Here is a 20,628-nt window from a genome sequence, read left to right as displayed (position 1 = left end):
CCTTGAAAGAAAGTTCCAGAAAACATTCCAGTTTCTGGTTATATGAATAGTCAAAGTAATCCCTGTTTATGATAATTTAATCGAATTAAAATAAACGCAGTTGCCAAAATTGTACTACAATAAATGATAAAATATTGTTATCTCATGATAGTATTGCGTAAATTACATATAACAAATCGTGGGAGAACGAGTTCCCCCAATATGCGGTAGGTATCGTAATATGCGACACAATGTCGCGTATTTGGATCCCCATATTATCGCATATTAGGAATTTCGCCATCTTACACAAAGAATCACGCACTTGCTAACAACGTTCGTTGGAAAATGAACCTAATTGTCAGTAATTACAGGTAATACCGTCACAAATAACAACAAGAAAAGAGTGCAGTAATATCCACTTACCCTTAAGCTGAAATATTGTCTTAACATCGATGTCGCAAAAACTCCAAATACAAGAAATTACGTACAGTGTCCGGCTCAACTATGGCGTCCTACTCGCTGTGTCGTCGTCTGGCACGCAGTAGACGTGTTTAAGAAACTGTCCACCAGAGAGCAACCCCTAACATGAACACAGTTGGGGTGTCTCATATTAGGGAACTATCGCATAATAGGCACCCTCCGTCGAGCACCGTACTGTGGTTTGCAGAGTATGTAAGTAGACGTAGGCGTAGAATGTGATGTGTTAAATCCTGTACCGACCAACACTGTCTTAGAAGTGAGAGGATTGGAGCCTATACAGCTGTTGATGAAATGTGTATGAGATTCAGTATTAAGTTTGCCAGTTCTCTTATACTTGCGGGAAGTAATTATCTATGAGGTGTTGGGAGTGGGTTTGTCTTTTTCTTTCTTTTCATTCCATACAAGAACTCAGTCGCACTACCGTGTTTCACGATCAATAAGGTCAACCACATTATTATGTTCCAAATCATACAGATAACCCAAAGTACGAAGTATGGTGATGGTAAAATATATCTGCTGAGGTCTTACAAAGAAAACAAAACACGATTTGTTCATTTGTTCCTAAGGCTCGTTATCGACTACTGGACTTTCTCTTAAAGAGTGTCGTTCTTTAAATACGAATAATAGTGTGTAACGTGAAAAAACTCAATTAAGCATTATCAGAAACAACGAGAAAGAATATAGAACCACATCTTCGTGTTTTTTCTCTGATCACCAAGCCTGATCGAAGTAAATTTACTCAAGTTTTATTATATGAAGGAAGATTCACAAAAAAAATTATAAAGCGATTAGTCCCTTGTCAAGAAAATTAAGCAACGTGTACGACATATAAATGAAAGAGGAAAAGACAGTTCAATAAAAATAATTTGTGTCCACATGTAGAGTATTTCAAACTGCGGAAAATGGGTGTGTAGTGTGCACACAAGTGCGAACAATATGAGGTGTGATTACCCAGTGGGCATTACAGCTATGGCGTCCGAAAGGGGAAAGGGGGGGGGGGGGGCAAGAAGGCGCATTTGCTCTCACCCACTCTGGAATCTGGAATAAGGTGTTTTTATTTATATACTGAGGGCATAATCATCAATTTTCTGGGGCATAAGTTTCTTGTGTCACCTATAAAATGTAGTTCTTATAGCACGACATGTCTCGAAACTGACGAAGCCATTTATATGAAAAATGACAATTTTTGAGCATCCCCCCCCCCGTCTCTTCCCGGATAAATCTCTGCGGATGCCCATGATCAGAGCCTAGTGACAGGAAAACGGGAGTGTGTCAAACAGATATTTGTATCACCTTTAGCCAGTTACAGTTTCAGGAATTAGCAGAAGCCTCAAGAAAAACTAAAGGATGAATAATTACAAGTATGGGTAACTTGGGGTTTCTAAACGTTCTCCAGTAGAAGAGAAACATAGATTTCAAGATATTGGGTTGGTGTATGAGTTCTTAGCGTTTTCCATAAATTTAAAGACACAACAGATACACGTAACAGAGACTTCAGTCTTCAATAATATACTTTACTTCGTTATTTAATAGTCTGCCAATGCTGGGGTAACTTTTCTATTCCGCGACTGTAGAGATCACGTGGTTCTGAGGCGAAGAACTCGTTCAGCCATGCTCGGAACGCATTTTCATCCGGAAAGGAAGTCCCTTGGAGGTTGTGCGATAGTGAGCCGGAAAGATGAAAGTCCTAGAGCACAAGATCAGATAAATACGGTGGATGCGGAATGACTTCCCAACCCAACTCCTGTATAGTGTTTTTTGTCAGTGTAGCCGAATGGGGGCTGGCGTTATCGCGGAGTAGCATCACAGCCTTCCCGATTGTTACTCTTGCCGGCCACTGTGACTGAGCGGTTCTAGGCGCTTCAGTCCGGAACCGCGTGACTGCTACGGTCGCAGGTTCGAATGCTGCCTCGGGCATGGATGTGTGTGATGTCCTTAGGTTAGTTAGGTTTAAGTAGTTCTAAGTTATAGGAGACTGATGACCTCAGGTGTTAAGTCCCATAGTGCTCAGAGGCATTTGAACCATTTTTGAACCATTTTCTAGCGTCCGCAACTCCAAATGACAAAATGAAAATATGTAAACTCAGACAGTAACAGTGAACCACAAATAAAAGATGACAATCCGTAAATAACCCCATAGCGTAAAAAAAGACAAAAGAAAACCGCTATGAACTTCTGAACTAACCTAATACTATGAACCAACGACAGTTCTTGAGACAGTGCTTATTCGCATCTCTGAGGAAGACGACAGAGAGTTGTCTGATAACTGCAGTGAAATAAGTGTACAAAATATGCAGTATAAAATGTATGTCAAGATGGTAAAAGGAAGATTAAGAAATATCGTAGCTCGTAGACTGTAATGTTAGGCAAGGGTGATGTTTCACAGAAAATGTTTTATTCCAGGACAGACCACTGAAGGGCCTGACGAGTCTTTGGTTTCAGAGCAGTTGAAGATAACTGTTGTGTGGAGAGGAGAAGAAACACACAGATGGAGTGCTTTTGGTACACGAAGATCCCAAATGTCTGCAGTTTATTATCAGTGTGTAATATGCTTTGATTTTTGTCAATGATATGTGAACTTTCAATGTTAAAACTATACCAAAACTGGGGGTTGCTCAGAAAGCAATAACAGTCGCACGGGGTAGCCGACCGGCTCCCCCCGTCCGAGGTTCGAGTCCTCCCTTGGGCATGTGTGTGTGTGTGTGTGTGTGTGTGTTAGTTTAAGTTAGAGTAAGTAGTGTGTAAGCCTAGCGAACCGATGATCTCCGCAGTTTGGTCCCATAGGAACTTACCACCACTTCAGGATGCAACAGAAAGATTGCGGTGTTACACCAAACCTGCTCCCCACTTCCACTAGCTAGTGGAACCCGTAGCGATTATGTTGTGTCGTGTGGTCGTGGTTGCATGTGGCTCGATTCTACAAACAGGCATAAATCTAGCAGTCAATTTGAACATCGATTAAAGAAGAGGAAGGGACTTACCACAATCATGGGAAGTCCCTATACTGACTTATTAACTAAAACGTATTCTACATTCACGATTTACAAACGAACAGTCAATAAAATAAACTCTGGATCATGCACGCAAAAAAACTGTTATTGTGACGCTGCCGGTATGCCGATTCGTTTTTTTTTGTTTTATTGACTGGACGAATGATGTGGAAGCGCAAAGACACTGTTACAGGGGAAGTGACGACGAAATTTTAATATTTATATTTTTGTCTTTATCACATTTAAGATGCTTGTGCAATAATTCTGCTGACGAAGGCTTGCGCCTTGGAAACGCGTCAAAAGATTTAGTGCTTGTGCTCTGAGACGGGTGGTTGAGCCTACATTTTAACATCATATGTCATTTATGTGTAACACGATAGGTGTTTCACCAGTATTAGTTCGGCCGAAGATGTCTCCATCTCACTTTTCAAACAGCCCATTGTTTTATCCAGATGAGTTGTAGCCTCTGTAGGTGTAATTATGTCTTCATAATGAGCGCCAACTTAGTCCGATAATCCATCATCACTATCGTCACTGCCTACAGATGAACAAATGGCGGTAATTTCGTAAGAAAGCAGCACTTTAAAACAAAAGTCTCCAATTATTTCCGGTTATTCTTCCAATCGGACACCATTGAAGTTCCAATTTAAATTCAGAAACATTTTTTTCCAATAATACACCTTTATTTATGCAATGCATCAACTTTTTGCCCTAGACACAACCACCTTCTTTATTTTTTATGTAATTTCATACAGGCCACAGACGGGGCAATTCCTGGATAGCTGTGCGAATGAACGCACTGCTTCCGGCATTCGGAGAGGTGAGGCTGCCAGTCTGGTTGTCTCTTTTAGACGCTTTTACACATGCAACTTGGTGAATACTGGGCCAGTACCTAAGTCCTCCACAAAAAACGTTCTCACACTTGAGATTTACTCTAGACGCAGACAGGTGAGGCACGCAAATTCCGCCACGGGTAGGGTTGCCATATCTAATTGGGACCTTGTCGGGACACAGTGAGATGAGCATGTAGAAATGAAATAAAAAATTATTTAATATAATTACTTTTCACATGGCAGACGCTCTATCCATCTGAGCCACCGAGGACACAGAGGATAGCAGGAGATCCCGGGTTCGAGTCCCAGTCGGGGCACTCATTTTCACCTGTCCCCGTTGACGTATGTCAACGCCTGTAAGCAGCTAAGGGTGTTCATTTCATTGTAATTTCATTCCAACGAGCTGTATGGTCACCGATGATATCTATTCTTTCGGACATGTCCGAAAGAACAGATACCTTCTTAGTATATATATAGTTCAGGCTCACCGGCCACTTGACCATCTTCTTCTTCTGTGCGAATGCACAAACAGTGCCCGAACTCTTACGGGAATCGGCAACGCGCCGCGAGTAATGAGTATAATGGGCGGGGGCACTACGAATGTAGTGCGGGACAACACGTTGAGAATGTGGGTTTCGCGGGAGGCGTGCCAGAGATAAATCCCTGCAGTCACGCTATCGTCTGTGCCCTCGGTGGCTCAGATGGATGAGCAAAATTTTCTCAGCGTGCTCGGTCAGAGGGTTAGCTACCCTCTGTAATAAAAAACTGAGTGAACGGATCGACAAAGAACTTGAACGGGTTTCATCGGACGTCCGCCACGAACAAATCCAACGAATAATATAGAACAAAATGAGATTTAAAAAAAATTAAAAATTAAAAAAAAAGATGAATAGAGCGTCTGCCACGTAAGCAGGAGATCCCGGGTTGGAGTCCCGGTCGGGGCACACATTTTTATCTGTCCCCGTTGACATATGTCAACGCCTGTAAGCAGCTAAGGGCGTTCATTTCATTGTAATTTCATTCCAACGAGCTGCATGGTCACCGATGATATCTGTTCTTTCGGACACTTTCGGACATGTCCGAAAGAACAGATACCATCTTAGTATATATATATAATTACTTTTTATTTAGAACACAATGAAATGGAAAATGATGAGGCAGAAGCAGCTGGTATACAACTTTTTCTGAATATTTCGCTTTTTCCAGCAAGTGTTTTTCGCTTTTTCATGTTTATAAAAATCCGTGCAAGTCAGCTCGTAGTTAAACTGGCAACGTAAGTGTTGTAACCTGTTGTGACCGCGACCGGAACGGTGACGGGGTGGCCGAGAAAGCGCGGCGGGGCCAAACGGAGAGCGGCCCGGGAACAAACAAACCAACGGAAAGGACGGACACAAAACAACGATGGGCGATGGAGGGAGCCCTTACGACGACAACACGAAAGAAGCAACGGAGTGACAGAGACAACCAAACGAACCCCAGACGTCGACGAGTAATGAAAACAAAGAACGGTAAACACGTTGTCTGATGTCGAGACGATGTGTCGAGACCCACGCAACGATTAGACTCGCTGGCTGAGCGGGTAAAGGTAAAGTAAAGGATGGGGCCTCTCCACGCCCACACCAACGTGGTGACCAAACCAAAAGTTCTACTGTCACCTCCGTATAACATATTAGTTTTTGAATCAGGAGTCACAGGATGCGGGCTGTGACGTTGTCCATGCGTCTGGGTAAGACTACTCATTAACGTGATCCATCAGGAGAGGGTTGCCATATCTAATTGGGACCTTCTCGGGACACAGTGAGATGAGCATGTAGAAATGAAATAAAAAATTATTTAATATCATTACTTTTCACATGGCAGACGCTCTATCCATCTGAACGCTTCACGCATAGTCCTCCTTACGCTAACTTTGACATCGTTTAGCTTCTGTTTGTCTGAGAGGTTTTGGCTGCGTTTACACTTGGCGTGAAGCTCTCTTTGCTTTCGCAGTAGTTTCCTAACTTTGTTGTTGAACCACGGTGGGTTTTTTCCCGTTCCTCACAGTTTTACTCGACACGTACCTGTCTAAAACGCATTTTACGATTGCCTTGAACTTTTTCCATAAACACTCAACATTGTCAGTGTCGGAACAGAAATTTTCGTTTTGATCTGTCAGGTAGTCTGAAATCTGCCTTCTATTACTCTTGCTAAACAGATAAACCTTCCTCCATTTTTTTGTATTCCTATTAACTTCCATATTCAGGGATGCTGCAACGGCCTTATGATCACTGATTCTCTGTTCTGCACTTACAGAGTCGAAAAGTTCGGGTCTGTTTGTTATCAGTAGGTCCAAGATGTTATCTCCACGAGTTGGTTCTCTGTTTAATTGCTCGAAGTAATTTTCGGACAGTGCACTCAGTATAATGTCACTCGATGCTCTGTCCCTACCACCCGTCCTAAACATCTGAGTGTCCCAGTCTATATCTGGTAAATTGAAATCTCCACCTAAGACTATAACATGCTGAGAAAATTTATGTGAAATGTATTCCAAATTTCCTCTCAGTTGTTCTGCCACTAATGCTGCTGAGTCGGGAGGTCGGTAAAAGGAGCCAACTATTAACCTAGCCCGGTTGTTGAGTGTAACCTCCACCCATAATAATTCACAGGAAAAACACGCCACCACCGGTTGCATGCAATCTATCCTTTCTAAACACCGTCTGTGCCTTAGTAAAAATTTCGGCAGAATTTATCTCTGGTTTCAGCCAGCTTTCTGTACCTATAACGATTTCAGCTTCGGTGCTTTCTATCAGCGCTTGAAGTTCCGGTACTTTACCAATGCAGCTTCGACAGTTTACAATTACAATACCGATTGCTGCTTGGCCCCCGCATGTCCTGACTTTGCCCCGCACCCTTTGAGGCTGCTGCCCTTTCTGTACTTGCCTGAGGCCATCTAACCTAAAAAACCGCCCAGTCCACGCCACACAACCCCTGCTACCCGTGTAGCCGCTTGCTGCGTGTAGTGGACTCCTGACTTATCCAGCGGAACCCGAAACCGCACCACCCTATGGCGCAAGTCGAGGAATCTGCAGCCCACACGGTCGCAGAACCGTCTCAGCCTCTGATTCAGACCCTCCACTCGGCTCTGTACCAAAGGTCCGCAGTCAGTCCTGTCGACGATGCTGCAGATGGTGAACTCTGCTTTCATCCCGCTAGCGAGACTGGCTGTCTTCATCAAATCAGATAGCCGCCGGAAGCCAGAGAGGATTTCCTCCGATCCATAGCGACACACATCATTGGTGCCGACATGAGCGACCACCTGCAGATGGGTGCACCCTGTAACCCTTCATGGCATCCAGAAGGACCCTTTCCACATCTGGAATGACTCCCCCCGGTATGCACACGGAGTGCACATTGGTTTTCTTCCCCTCTCTTGCTGCCATATCTCTAAGGGGCCCCATTACGCGCCTGACGTTGGAGCTCCCAACTACCAGTAAGTCCACCCTCTGCGACCACCCGGATCTTGCAGACTGAGGGGCAACCTCTGGAACAGGACAAGCAGCCATGTCAGGCCGAAGATCAGTATCAGCCTGAGACAGAGCCTGAAACCGGTTCGTCAGACAAACTGGAGAGGCCTTCCGTTCAGCCCTCTGGAATGTCTTTCGCCCCCTGCCGCACCTTGAGACGACCTCCCACTCTACCACAGGTGAGGGATCAGCCTCAATGCGGGCAGTATCCCGGGCAACCACAGTCGTAGTCCGATCAGGGGATGCGTGGGACGAGCTGGCCGTCCCCGACAAACCCCCATCCGGACCCCCACAGTGATGCCCATTGGCAACAGCCTCAAGCTGTGTGACCAAAGCCAACACTGCCTGAAGCTGGGAGCGAAGGGATGCCAACTCAGCCTGCATCCGAACACAGGAGTTGCAGTCCCTATCCGTGCTAAAAACTGTTGTGCAAAGAACGTCTGACCTAATCTACAGAGAGCAAAAAAATTCGACACAAAATTTAAACGGTTATTAAAATAGAAGATTGCCTAGTAAATGCAGTAATGCTGCTACTTGAGCACTGCTGACACACTGCTCGGCGGCGGAAGGAGACTACGCGATTTTACACAATTCAGGTACCAAAACGCGATGCTACAACTCTCAAATACTACAAAACGCCCGAAATATATGAATTAAACAATGCAAATACCAAAAACACGCAAAGAAATTAGGAATTAAACTATGTAACAAATAAGTGAGCTAAGAGTATACGACTTGCTGCTGCAGCTGCTTATCCAACGGCGGCAGGGAGATGAGGGAAAGAAAGTGGGGAGGAGAGTCCACTGGGCCGACATCAGCAAAAATACTCTTTCCACAGTGGCGTTGTGTGCGGGAATAAAAAGCAAATACATGATTTTAACAGTTGGTATTTGCATTCAGGATTTTTGGTTTCCTTAAGAACTTAAAGCCGCCTTTCTTCCACGGAGTGTATAGACTTCCATCCATTCTTCCAAGTCATGCTTAGTTTTTAAAAAGCTGTTCAGATACGTATATATCTGAAAACAATTGTCTCCTGAAAAGAAACTAGCTGAGGCTGTTTTCACATATTGCGCTGACAGGTGACGTTACTTCAATACTTGAGCCAAGCTCGTAAAAGTATTTTGCAAAATCAGGACAAAATTTGGTCTTATCGGAATGTCGGGACAAGAAGGTCCATAACGGTGTCGGTCCCGATATGTCGGTACGGATGGCAACCCTAGTCATAGGGGAAGTGGTGGAGTCAGGCCACCAACTGTCACTAAAATTGTCTCAACACATGTAACAATGGCGACACCGTAGTGAAACGGAAAAAGGCAGAACCAGAAGAATAACAACAAATGGGGCAATACACTACTGCTGTATAACTCAATGTTAACTTGTTAGCTGACATCGTGCCAGGAACGATGTACGGCGGTTGGTCGAATTTAATGGTTGTCGCCTTCCGTTGTTGCTGCTATTACACCCAGCGTATCGGTACGCATGCGATAGCGTGAGCTACCTTATACAGTGAAGGAAAAAGAAATCGCAACACCAAGTAGAGCTTGTGCGACGTAAACTAAAAATGGTAGGCGTGTTCGTATACCTGAACGAAGATATACAGGGCGGTCCATTGATAGTGACCGGGCGAAATATCTCACGAAATAAGCAGCAAACGAAAAAACTACAAAGAACGAAACTCGTCTAGCTTGAAGGGGGAAACCAAATGGCGCTATGGTTGGCCCGTTAGATGGGGCTGCCATAGGTTAAACGGAAATCAACTGTTTTTTTTTTAATAGGAACCCCCATTTTTCATTACATATTCGTGTAGTACGTAAAGAAACATGAATGTTTTAGTTGGACCACTTTTTTCGCTTTGTGATAGATGGCGCTGTACTAGTCACAAACGTATAAGTACGTGGTATCACGTAACATTCCGCCAGTGCGGATGGTATTTGCTTCGTGATAGATTACCCGTGTTAAATGGACCGTTTGCCAATCGCGGATAAATGTCGACATCGTGTTGATGTATGGCTATTGTGATCAAAATGCCCAACGGGCGTGTGCCATGTATGCTGCTCGGGCGTGTGCTATGTATGCTGCTAGGTATTCTGGTAGACATCATCCAACTGTCCGGACCGTTCGCCGGATAGATAAGTTATTTAAGGAAACAGGAAGTGTTCAGCCACATGTGAAACAACAACCACCCAGGTAGGTGTGTTAGCTGCTGTCGCAGCTAATCCGCACGTTAGTAGCAGACAAATTGCGCGAGAATCGGGAATCTCAAAAGCGTCGGTGTTGAGAATGCTACATCAACATCGATTGCACCCGTACTATATTTCTATGCATCAGGAATTGCATGGCGACGACTTTGAACGTCGTGTACAGTTCTGATAATGAGCACAAGAGAAATTACGGGACGATGACAGATTTTTTGCACGCGTTCTATTTAGCGAAGAAGCGTGATTCACCAACAGCGGTAACGTAAACCGGCATAATATGCACTATTGGGCAACGGAAAATCCACGATGGTTGCGACAAGTGGAACATCAGCGACCTTGGAAGGTTAATGTATGGTGCGGCATTATGGGAGGAAGGATAATTGGCCCCCATTTTATCGATGGCAATCTAAATGGTGCAATGTATGCTGATTTCCTACGTAATGTTCTACTGGTGTTACTACAGGATGTTTCATCGCATGACAGAATGGCGATGTACTTCCAACATGATGGATGTCCGGCACATAGCTCGCGTGCGGTTGAAGCGGTATTGAATAGCATATTTCATGACAGAGGGATTGGTCGTCGGAGCACCATACCATGGCCCGCACGTTCACCGGATCTGACGTCCCCGAATTTCTTTCTGTGGGGAAAGTTGAAGGATATTTGCCATCGTGATCCGCCGACAATGCCTGACAACATGCGTCAGCGCATTGTCAGTGCATGTGATGTGCGAACATTACGGAAGGCGAACTACTCGCTGTTGAGAGGAATGTCATTACACGTATTGCCAAATGCATTGAGGTTGACGGACGTCATTTTGAGCATTTATTGCATTAATGTGCTTTTTACAGGTAATCACGCTGTAACAGAAATGATAAGTTCACAAAGGTACATGTATCACATTGGAACAACCGAAATAAAATGTTCAAACGTACCTACGTTTTGAAACTTCCTGGCAGATTAAAATTGTGTGCCGGACCGAGACTCGAACTCAGGACATTTGCGTTTCGCGGGCGAGTGCTCTGCAAGGTTCGCAGGAGAGTTTCCGTAAAGTTTGGAAGGTAGGAGACGAGATACTGGCAGAAGTACAGCTGTGAGGACGGGGCGCGAGTCGTGCTTGGGTAGCTTTGTTGGCAGAGCACTTGCCTGCGAACGGCAAGGTCTCGAGTTCGAGCCTCGGTCCGGTACACAGTTTTGATCTGCCAGGAAGTTTCATATCAGCGCACACTCCGCTGCAGAGTGAAAATCTCATTTTGGTACCTACGTTTTGTATTTTAATTTTAAAAACCTACCTGTTACCAACTGTTCGTCTAAAATTGTGAGCCATATGTTTGTGACTATTACAGCGCCATCTATCACAAAGCGAAAAAAGTGGTCCAACTAAAACATTCATATTTCTTTATGTACTAAACGAATATGTAATAAAATGGGTGTTCCTATTTTAAAAAATGCAGTTAATATCCTTTTGACCTATGGCAGCACCATCTAGCGGGTCAACCATAGCGCCATCTGGTTTCCCCCTTGAAGCTAGACGAGTTTCGTTCTTTGTAGTATTTTCGTTTGGCGCTTATTTCGTCAGATATGTGTCCCGGTCACGATCAGTGGACCACCCTGTATATTCAAATTTCGCGCCAGTGGCGTGAGAGTGGCGCTAGTAGCTCTGCGCCACTATGAGGACGCAAATCCGGTCTGCATTAAATACCCGCTCTAACGGCCGTGAGGGTTAGTTACCTCTGAGACTGGACGTGGCGAGTTGATGTCAAGAAAGTTTTTAAGGCGACAAAGGCGTCATTATCAACACGTCACTGAGTTTGATCGAGGTCATGTAACAGGGTTACGAGAAACTGGATGTTCCGTCTACGATATTGCAGAAATACTTGGCAGGAATGTAACCACTATACATGATTGCTGGCAGCGGTGGTCACGAGAGTGTACGGTCGCAAGTATTGGGAAGACCATCGTGTTCGGCGTGTGGCTCTGGCGCGTCGTACTACGAGGGCCTCTCCAAAAGAAATTCACACTATTTTTTTAATTCCATCTTTTATTCTACATGTTTGAAGTTTTACAGCGTGTAGATATATCCTTTAGGAACAGTATTTTCATTTCTCCACATAATTTCCATCCCTCTCAACTGCCTTACGCCATCTTGGGACCAGCGACTGTATACCTGCACGGTAAAATTCTGGACCAACCTGTTGGAGCCACTGTTTGGCAGCGTGCACAAGGGAGTCATCATCTTCAAACCTTGTTCCACGAAGAGAGTCTTTCAGTTCCCCAAAGAGATGATAGTCACATGGAGCCAGGTCAGGACTGTAATGTGGGTGTTTCAGTGTTCCCCATCCGACTTTTGTGATCGCTTCCATGGTTTTTTGACTGACATGTGGCCGTGCATTGCCGGGCAACAGCAAAACATCCTGCTTTTGCCGATGTGGTCGAACACGACTCAGTCGAGCTTGAAGTTTCTTCAGTGTCGTCACATATGCATCAGAGTTTATGGTTGTTCCACTTGGCATGATGTCCACAAGCAATAGTCCTTCAGAATCGAAAAACACCGTAGCCATAACTTTTCCAGCAGAAGGTGTAGTTTCGATTTTTTTTTTCTTGGATGAATTTGCATGATACCACTCCATTGATTGCCTCTTCGTCTCTGGTGAAAAATGGTGGAGTCATGTTTCATCACCTGTCACAATTCTTCCTAGAAATTCATTTCCACCATTCTCGTACTGTTCCAAAAGTTTGCTGCATACCGGAACCGTTTTTCTTGTTTTTTTTGTGAGCCATTGTCAACATCCTGGGAACCCACCTGGCACAAACCTTTTTTAACGTCAACACTTTCAGTATTCTGGGAACACTTCCTACCCCTGTACCAACGTAGCGTGACAATTCGATCACTGTGATGTGCCTGTCAGCAGTCATCAATTCGTTAACTCTCTGCACATTGTCTGGAGTGTGTGCAGTACGCGGCCTGCCGCTGCGAGGATAATCCTCGATATTGCCGTGCCCGCTTTCATCTCGTAACCTGCTTGCCCACCGACTAACTGTACTGCGATCGACAGCAGCATCACCATACACCCTTTTCAACCTCTTGTGGATGTTTCTCACTGTCTAGTTTTCACAGCACAGGAATTCTATGACAGCACGTTGCTTCTGACGAACGTCTAGTGTAGCAGCCATCTTGAAGACATGCTGTGACGGACCACTCACGGGAACAGGTTGCACTAAGTTTGAAAACAGGCGGGAAGGATGTATCTACACACTGTAAAAGTTTCACACATGCAGAATGAAAACTGTATTTTTACAAAAATAGTGTGCATTTCTTTTGGAGTGACCCTCGTACATCTGCTGCAGCAATCTGAGCTGCAGTTGGCACCACAGTGACACAACGAACTGTTACAAGTCGGTATTCAAGGACAGATCCTAACCAGTCGCCTTGTAGCGTGCATTCTGCTGACTCTAAACCACCGCCATTTGCGACTTCATTGGTGTCAAGTGAGAGCTCATTGAGAGGCAGGGTGGAGGTCTGCTGCGTTTTCTGATGAAAGTTGGTTCTGTCTCGGTGCCAGTAATGGTCCTGTTGGTTAGGAAGAGGCCAGTTGAGGGCCTACAACCAACATATCTGCGTGCTAGACACACTGGTCCGGGGTGCGATTTCGTATGATAGTAGGAGCAGTTTCGTGGTTATCCCACGTGCTCTGACTGCAAATTTGTTCGTCAATCTGCCGATTCGATCAGTTGGGCTGCCATTCGTGAACAGCATTCCAGGGGGTGTTTTTCAACAGGATATCGCTCGCCCACATACTGCTGTTGTAAACCAACATGCTGTGCAGCGTGTCGACATGCTTTCTTGTCCTGCTCGATCACTAGGTCTGTCTCCAATCGAGAACATATGGGACATCATCGGACGACGACTCCAACGTCATCCACAAAGAGCATTATCCGTCGCTCTTCAATACAGAGGAAGTCCTTAATAATGACGTTGAAATACTATACAATTATTTCAAGAAATGGAGACTCAAGCCAAATCCTAACAAAACTGAAGTATCTACATTTCATCTTAATAACAAAATGGCAAATGAAATTATTAACATAAAACTCGGAAACACCAACCTCAAACATTATAAGTTTCCAAAGTACTTAGGTATAACATTGGACCGCACTCTTTCTTACCGAAAACATCTGGAGAACACCACTGCAAAAATTGGAACACGGAATAACATCATCCAAAAACTTAGTAGCGGTACTACTTGTGGAGCTAACGCAAAAACATTACGCACCTCATCTATCGCCTTAGTGTTCTCTGTGGCTGAGCACTGCACTCCAGTCTGGATTAATAGCTGTCACACCAAACTTATTGACAGGCAATTAAATAACACAATGAGGTTGATTTCTGGAACTGTTAAATCAACGCCCACGTACTGGTTACCGGTGCTATGTAATATCCTGCCCCCGGACCTGCGTAGAAAAGCGGCCCTACTGCACGAATTCAGAAAGATTGAGACAAAACCAGAACTACCAATTAAAGAAGAATTCTCACAACTGCGACACACTCGATTGAAATCAAGAAAGCCACCAATACGCACAGCTGAGCAGCTTCAAAATAATAACTATGACCACATGAAACAATGGAGACTAGATTGGAACCAAAAGACAAATGACCAACTACAGACCTGGTTTGAGAGCTATAACTGCAACATCTCTGGAATGGAACTAACACGGAAAACATGGTCCGCATTAAATCGAATACGTACTGGACATGGCAGGTGTGCGGATTCACTACACAAATGGGGAAGAGCGATGTCACCAGAATGCGACTGCGGTGCCCCTAGACAGACGATCCAACACATCCATGGTGAATGCTCCTTGCGAGCATATGCAGGGAACTGGTCCGACTTCCTGGAGGCATCCCCACCGGCGCTAGAATGGATCTAAAACCTCGATATAACCTTTTAACTGACCAATATAAACATAAATTATATTTATGATTGTTATAAGATTTTAATGTCTAACACTTGATGTATTAATGTTGCATGTATAGCCATACGCTAAATAAATAAATAAAATTGACCGGCCAAGCGCAACCGGAATGTAACTCCATCCCACAAACTGACATGCGACACCTTACAACAAAATGCATGCACTTTTGCTTCCTTGCATTCAAATTCTGGCTTTTACACCGGTTATTGGTGTATCAGCATTTCACATTTGCAATGGCGTATCTAGTGCTTAAATTAACCTGTGATCTTGCAAGTTTATCGCTCAAATATGTTACCTAGACAAATGTACTCACGAAATTTCAGTACGCTACATTAATTATTTTATGGTGTTGTGGTTTTTTTCCGGCAGTGAATGTCCCAAAACGCTGCTCATAAAAACAGGTGTATTTCGGTACTCATACTTCAGTTTCTAATGGTGATGGAAAGGTGGGGTTACGTGTTTTGGATTACCACTGGGGTAGGGGTCATTTGTATACCCACAGATGGATCGTCTTACTGTAACTATTGTGGAATACGTTGTCAGGTTTTGAATATTACACACTTCATCCAACTTGAACAAATGGATACGCAAATAGAGTAAGTCGATTGGTTCTTTCTGCTTTATATGTCTTCCATGGTGTGCCTTGGGGGGCTGTTTAAGCACCATTTAGTTCATGGGCGGTTCTAGAGAAAATTCGAAGAAACTTGGTTTTTGGGGTACTTAAACCGAGGATGAAACTTTTACGATATATTCCTAAGCTCCTGATCTCGAACAAGCTTGAAAATTTCTTGATATCGTTATCCGTTCGAAGTTATCCTATTTGCACACGTAAAATACGCACGTAAATTGCGGTGTGAGGCGAAATCTAAATAATAAACAACCGCATTAAATTGTTCAAATTCTAGGCGTTTATCTAGAAGTGCCATCTTATTGTTTTAAAAGAAATATTTATCCGTTATAGAGAAACACTTCAAAAGCACGGTTTTTGGTTATCAAAACCGAGCCGCGGATTCCAAGATGGCTATGTTGTAATTTTACGATGTTTTCCTAATACCTCGATCTCGAACAGCCTTGAAAATTTTGTTGATATCTTTATCCGTTTCTCAGATACGGAGATGCAAATTTGCCCTACTTGTAATGTGAGCACGTATTATTCAGTGTGAGGCGAGATTGTAGTTTATAAATTAGTACCGAGTTTATAAAGTAGTACCGAGAAATATCCTATGAAGTTGGTCCATCATATTTCGGGCTTGCAGCCGGATCACGTTGACATCTTGGCACGATATTTCGGCTAACAAACATGCAGCCATCTTCAGGTGAGTACGCGACTGAAGATTACTGGTGCGCGTCGTACTATATATACCGAAAATTGGCGCGGCGGCTCCTGCACAGTGGAGAAGGCTAATACCGCGCCCCCTATCTAATTTGGCGCGCTCTGCAGCAGAAGCGGGCCGCGCATGCGTAGTGGTGTGCCTACAATTGCGCTATCTGTCGTAAAGCGCCTTCGCGCAGATGAGGCGCGGTAGTCGAAAGTATAATATCAATTTTCGTCAGCCGTCGCACTAGATGCAGACCCATGTCTCTGCGAAGCGATTAAAGAAATTACAGGATCCCATGCTTTATCCATCTGAAAGCCACCGTCTCGATTAATAAGATCTTTTGCCAATCGTATCTCTACGGACTCCTTGATAATGGATTCCCAAAAAGATCTAGTTGTCGCTAAAATTTTTGTTCCACAATAATCCATGGAGTGTCCCGTCGAAATACAGTGTTCTGCTATGGCTGATTTGTTGGGCTGTAGTAGACGTGTGTGGCGCTCATGCTCCACGCATCTTTCCCGTACTGTGCGAGTAGTTTGGCCAATGTAGGATTTGCCACATTGACAAGGGATCTTATAAATACCCGCCTTCTTCAGACCCAGATCGTCCTTCACAGAGCCAAGCAAAGCCGATATTTTCGTAGGTGGTCGGAAGATCACTTTAACACAATGCTTCTTTAAAAGCCCGAAATACACTCCTGGAAATGGAAAAAAGAACACATTGACACCGGTGTGTCAGACCCACCATACTTGCTCCGGACACTGCGAGAGGGCTGTACAAGCAATGATCACACGCACGGCACAGCGGACACACCAGGAACCGCGGTGTTGGCCGTCGAATGGTGCTAGCTGCGCAGCATTTGTGCGCCGCCGCCGTCAGTGTCAGCCAGTTTGCCGTGGCATACGGAGCTTTAACACTGGTAGCATGCCGCGACAGCGTGGACGTGAACCGTATGTGCAGTTGACGGACTTTGAGCGAGGGCGTATAGTGGGCATGCGGGAGGCCGGGTGGACGTACCGCCGAATTGCTCAACACGTGGGGCGTGAGGTCTCCACAGTACATCGATGTTGTCGCCAGTGGTCGGCGGAAGGTGCACGTGCCCGTCGACCTGGGACCGGACCGCAGCGACGCACGGATGCACGCCAAGACCGTAGGATCCTACGCAGTGCCGTAGGGGACCGCACCGCCACTTCCCAGCAAATTAGGGACACTGTTGCTCCTGGGGTATCGGCGAGGACCATTCGCAACCGTCTCCATGACGCTGGGCTACGGTCCCGCACACCGTTAGGCCGTCTTCCGCTCACGCCCCAACATCGTGCAGCCCGCCTCCAGTGGTGTCGCGACAGGCGTGAATGGAGGGACGAATGGAGACGTGTCGTCTTCAGCGATGAGAGTCGCTTCTGCCTTGGTGCCAATGATGGTCGTATGCGTGTTTGGCGCCGTGCAGGTGAGCGCCACAATCAGGACTGCATACGACCGAGGCACACGGGGCCAACACCCGGCATCATGGTGTGGGGAGCGATCTCCTACACTGGCCGTACACCACTGGTGATCGTCGAGGGGACACTGAATAGTGCACGGTACATCCAAACCGTCATCGAACCCATCGTTCTACCATTCCTAGACCGGCAAGGGAACTTGCTGTTCCAACAGGACAATGCACGTCCGCATGTATCCCGTGCCACCCAACGTGCTCTAGAAGGTGTAAGTCAACTACCCTGGCCAGCAAGATCTCCGGATCTGTCCCCCATTGAGCATGTTTGGGACTGGATGAAGCGTCGTCTCACGCGGTCTGCACGTCCAGCACGAACGCTGGTCCAACTGAGGCGCCAGGTGGAAATGGCATGGCAAGCCGTTCCACAGGACTACATCCAGCATCTCTACGATCGTCTCCATGGGAGAATAGCAGCCTGCATTGCTGCGAAAGGTGGATATACACTGTACTAGTGCCGACATTGTGCATGCTCTGTTGCCTGTGTCTATGTGCCTGTGGTTCTGTCAGTGTGATCATGTGATGTATCTGACCCCAGGAATGTGTCAATAAAGTTTCCCCTTCCTGGGACAATGAATTCACGGTGTTCTTATTTCAATTTCCAGGAGTGTATGATGGACCAATCAATACGCCGGGAAAACTTCAAGATACACATCCTATGAAGTGTTTCCGTTATCATCAGAAGGGTCCTGGTATCCCCAAGTTGTAGTACTGAAGCACGTAAAATCTGTTCTGGGGTGTAAAATTATTATTTTTTTTCAATATCAGATAAGTAAACCATCAAAATTTTCCTGACCGATGAAGTTCTTTTCATATGACTGACATGCCTTGCTGTAGCAAGGAAAAGAAAGGAACCAGCGGAAAAATGCACCTATCGGAGCACAGAGAAGGGCAATATGCTCCTGTTTTAAAAGACTGACTGTAAATTGGGGTACCAAGTGCCTCATTCTATTTCCTCAGTACCTTTCAAAATTTTGGCATATTTGCGCTTTTTTATGCTGAGAGAGGAGACAGCAGTGGGAGGGAGACGGAAAAGTAAAAATACTGGAAGATAGCAGACAGTGACTATGGAGTAGAAAGAACGAAGGAGACAAGGGTAATGTGAGAGAAAGAGAGGAACACAGTGTCAGCGGAACATGCAGGGGGACAATTATTTAACCATATGAAATAAAATCGTCATAGCTTCTGAATGGTTTACATTAGGACCTTCAAACTGCACAGTTTGCCGCGATACACGATGGAAATCAGCATGCGCATGCATGGTTTGGTTTAGCGACGAAGCCCACTTTCATTTGGATGGATTCGTCAAAAAACAAAATTGGCGCATTTGTGGGACTGAGAATACGCATTTCGCGAGCGAGAAGTCTCTTCACCCTCAACGGACGACGTTGTGGTGTGCGTGTCGGATCATAGAATAATCGGTGCGATATTCTCCTATTATCTAAAATTACCCTAGTTTCGACAAGATGTTGTTTGTGTAAGACGGAGCTCGACCCCATCGGAGCAGGAGTGTGTTTGATGTCCTGGAGGAGCACTTTGGGGACCGCATTCTGAATCTGGGGTACCCAGAGGCCACTGGTACGGGTCTCGATTGGCCGCCATATTCTCCGGACTTGAACACATGCGACTCCTTTTTGTGGGAGTATGTTGAAGACAAGGTGTACAGCAGTAACCCCAAAACCATCGCTGAGCTGTAAACATCCATTCAGGGGGTCATCGACAGCATCGATGTTCCGACACTTAAGCGGGTCATGCAAAACTTCGCCATTCGTCTGCGCCACATCATCACCAACGATGGCAGGCACATCAAACATGTCATAACCTACATCCGAGTATCTGTAGTGACGTTTACGTATTGAATAAAGTGTGTGCACGCCGTAGTTTGTAACTAATTTTCGTTTTTTTATGTAGTTCAATAATTCTCACCCTGTAGTTGACAGTGACAGAACAGCGCCACGAAAAGATGATGACAATGAGTTGGCTGAATGTGTGAGTGACAAAGGGCAAGTTGGATTGGATGGACGAACGAATTAATAGCGATGGACAAGGCGGCGTGATTGAGTTACAGTTAGGGGTTCGTGTGCGAGTGAAATGTGACTTGCACGTTAAAAAGAGCGCGAACATATTGGCATGCCAAATTTTTTGGGAAAATTTTTAAAGGTGCTGAGGAAGGTAGAATGAGGCAACTGGTACCTCACTTTCCAGTCAGAGTCTTGTAAAACGGGAGTGAATTAGCGTTTTTTGTGCCCCAATAGAGGTATCTATCCACTGGTCGAATACTACACTTAAAAAAAAACTTTCCGGACAACCGGAGATCTGGGTTAATGAGGGCCTTATAAGCAAGGTTTCACTCTAGTATCCTGTATTCGACCCTCAGTAATATGTTGCGAGTTCATCTTTGCATCAGTACCAATACACAAGTTAATCGTTTTAAGTTTCTATCTTGTTGGACATAATACATTCAAGAAGTAGATAGTCATTGTTATCTGGATGATTTCAACCGCAATCCTTAGAAGAACAACGGACGAAATAATTAAGAAAGATGCAATAACGAAAGCCTAATAAACATTCGATGTAACTAGTTGTTTATATGACAGATTTTTTTACGTGGGGTTTGTGGAAGACTCTATCTACGACCCTTCCCTTCCAACTTTGGGTGGAATACAACCCAGCTTAGCAACAGCAGTGAATGCAGTTAATTCTATACATGTTTGCAAAATTAGTGGATATTGATGTGTAGCCTGTAGCTCGTCCAGAGGTATATGTTCCACCTATTCCTCGATGTTAGAAAAAAAATAAAATCGTATGCAGCTCAGTAGTAGGTAGGAGCATCCCACCGTTGGAAGTTGTTAAAATTTGT

The 20,628-nt window shown here is 44.9% G+C and overlaps 1 protein-coding gene across 1 annotated transcript in view; it reads left to right on the top strand.

Moving 5' to 3' along the window:
* The first annotated feature begins 8,980 nt into the window (after positions 1-8,980).
* Positions 8,981-20,628, top strand: part of LOC124805541 — a 33,459-nt gene continuing 21,811 nt past the window's right edge. Inside the window, exon 1 of the mRNA XM_047266109.1 lies at positions 8,981-9,063. Coding sequence (XP_047122065.1) covers positions 8,981-9,063 — 83 coding nt within the window. The remainder of the gene's footprint in view (positions 9,064-20,628) is intronic.

The sequence above is a fragment of the Schistocerca piceifrons genome, chromosome 7, assembly GCF_021461385.2.
Source record: "Schistocerca piceifrons isolate TAMUIC-IGC-003096 chromosome 7, iqSchPice1.1, whole genome shotgun sequence".
In the NCBI taxonomy this organism is placed as follows: Eukaryota; Metazoa; Arthropoda; class Insecta; order Orthoptera; family Acrididae; genus Schistocerca; species Schistocerca piceifrons.
Note: the sequence above shows the minus strand (reverse complement) of the source record. Positions and strands in the feature narration are given on the sequence as shown.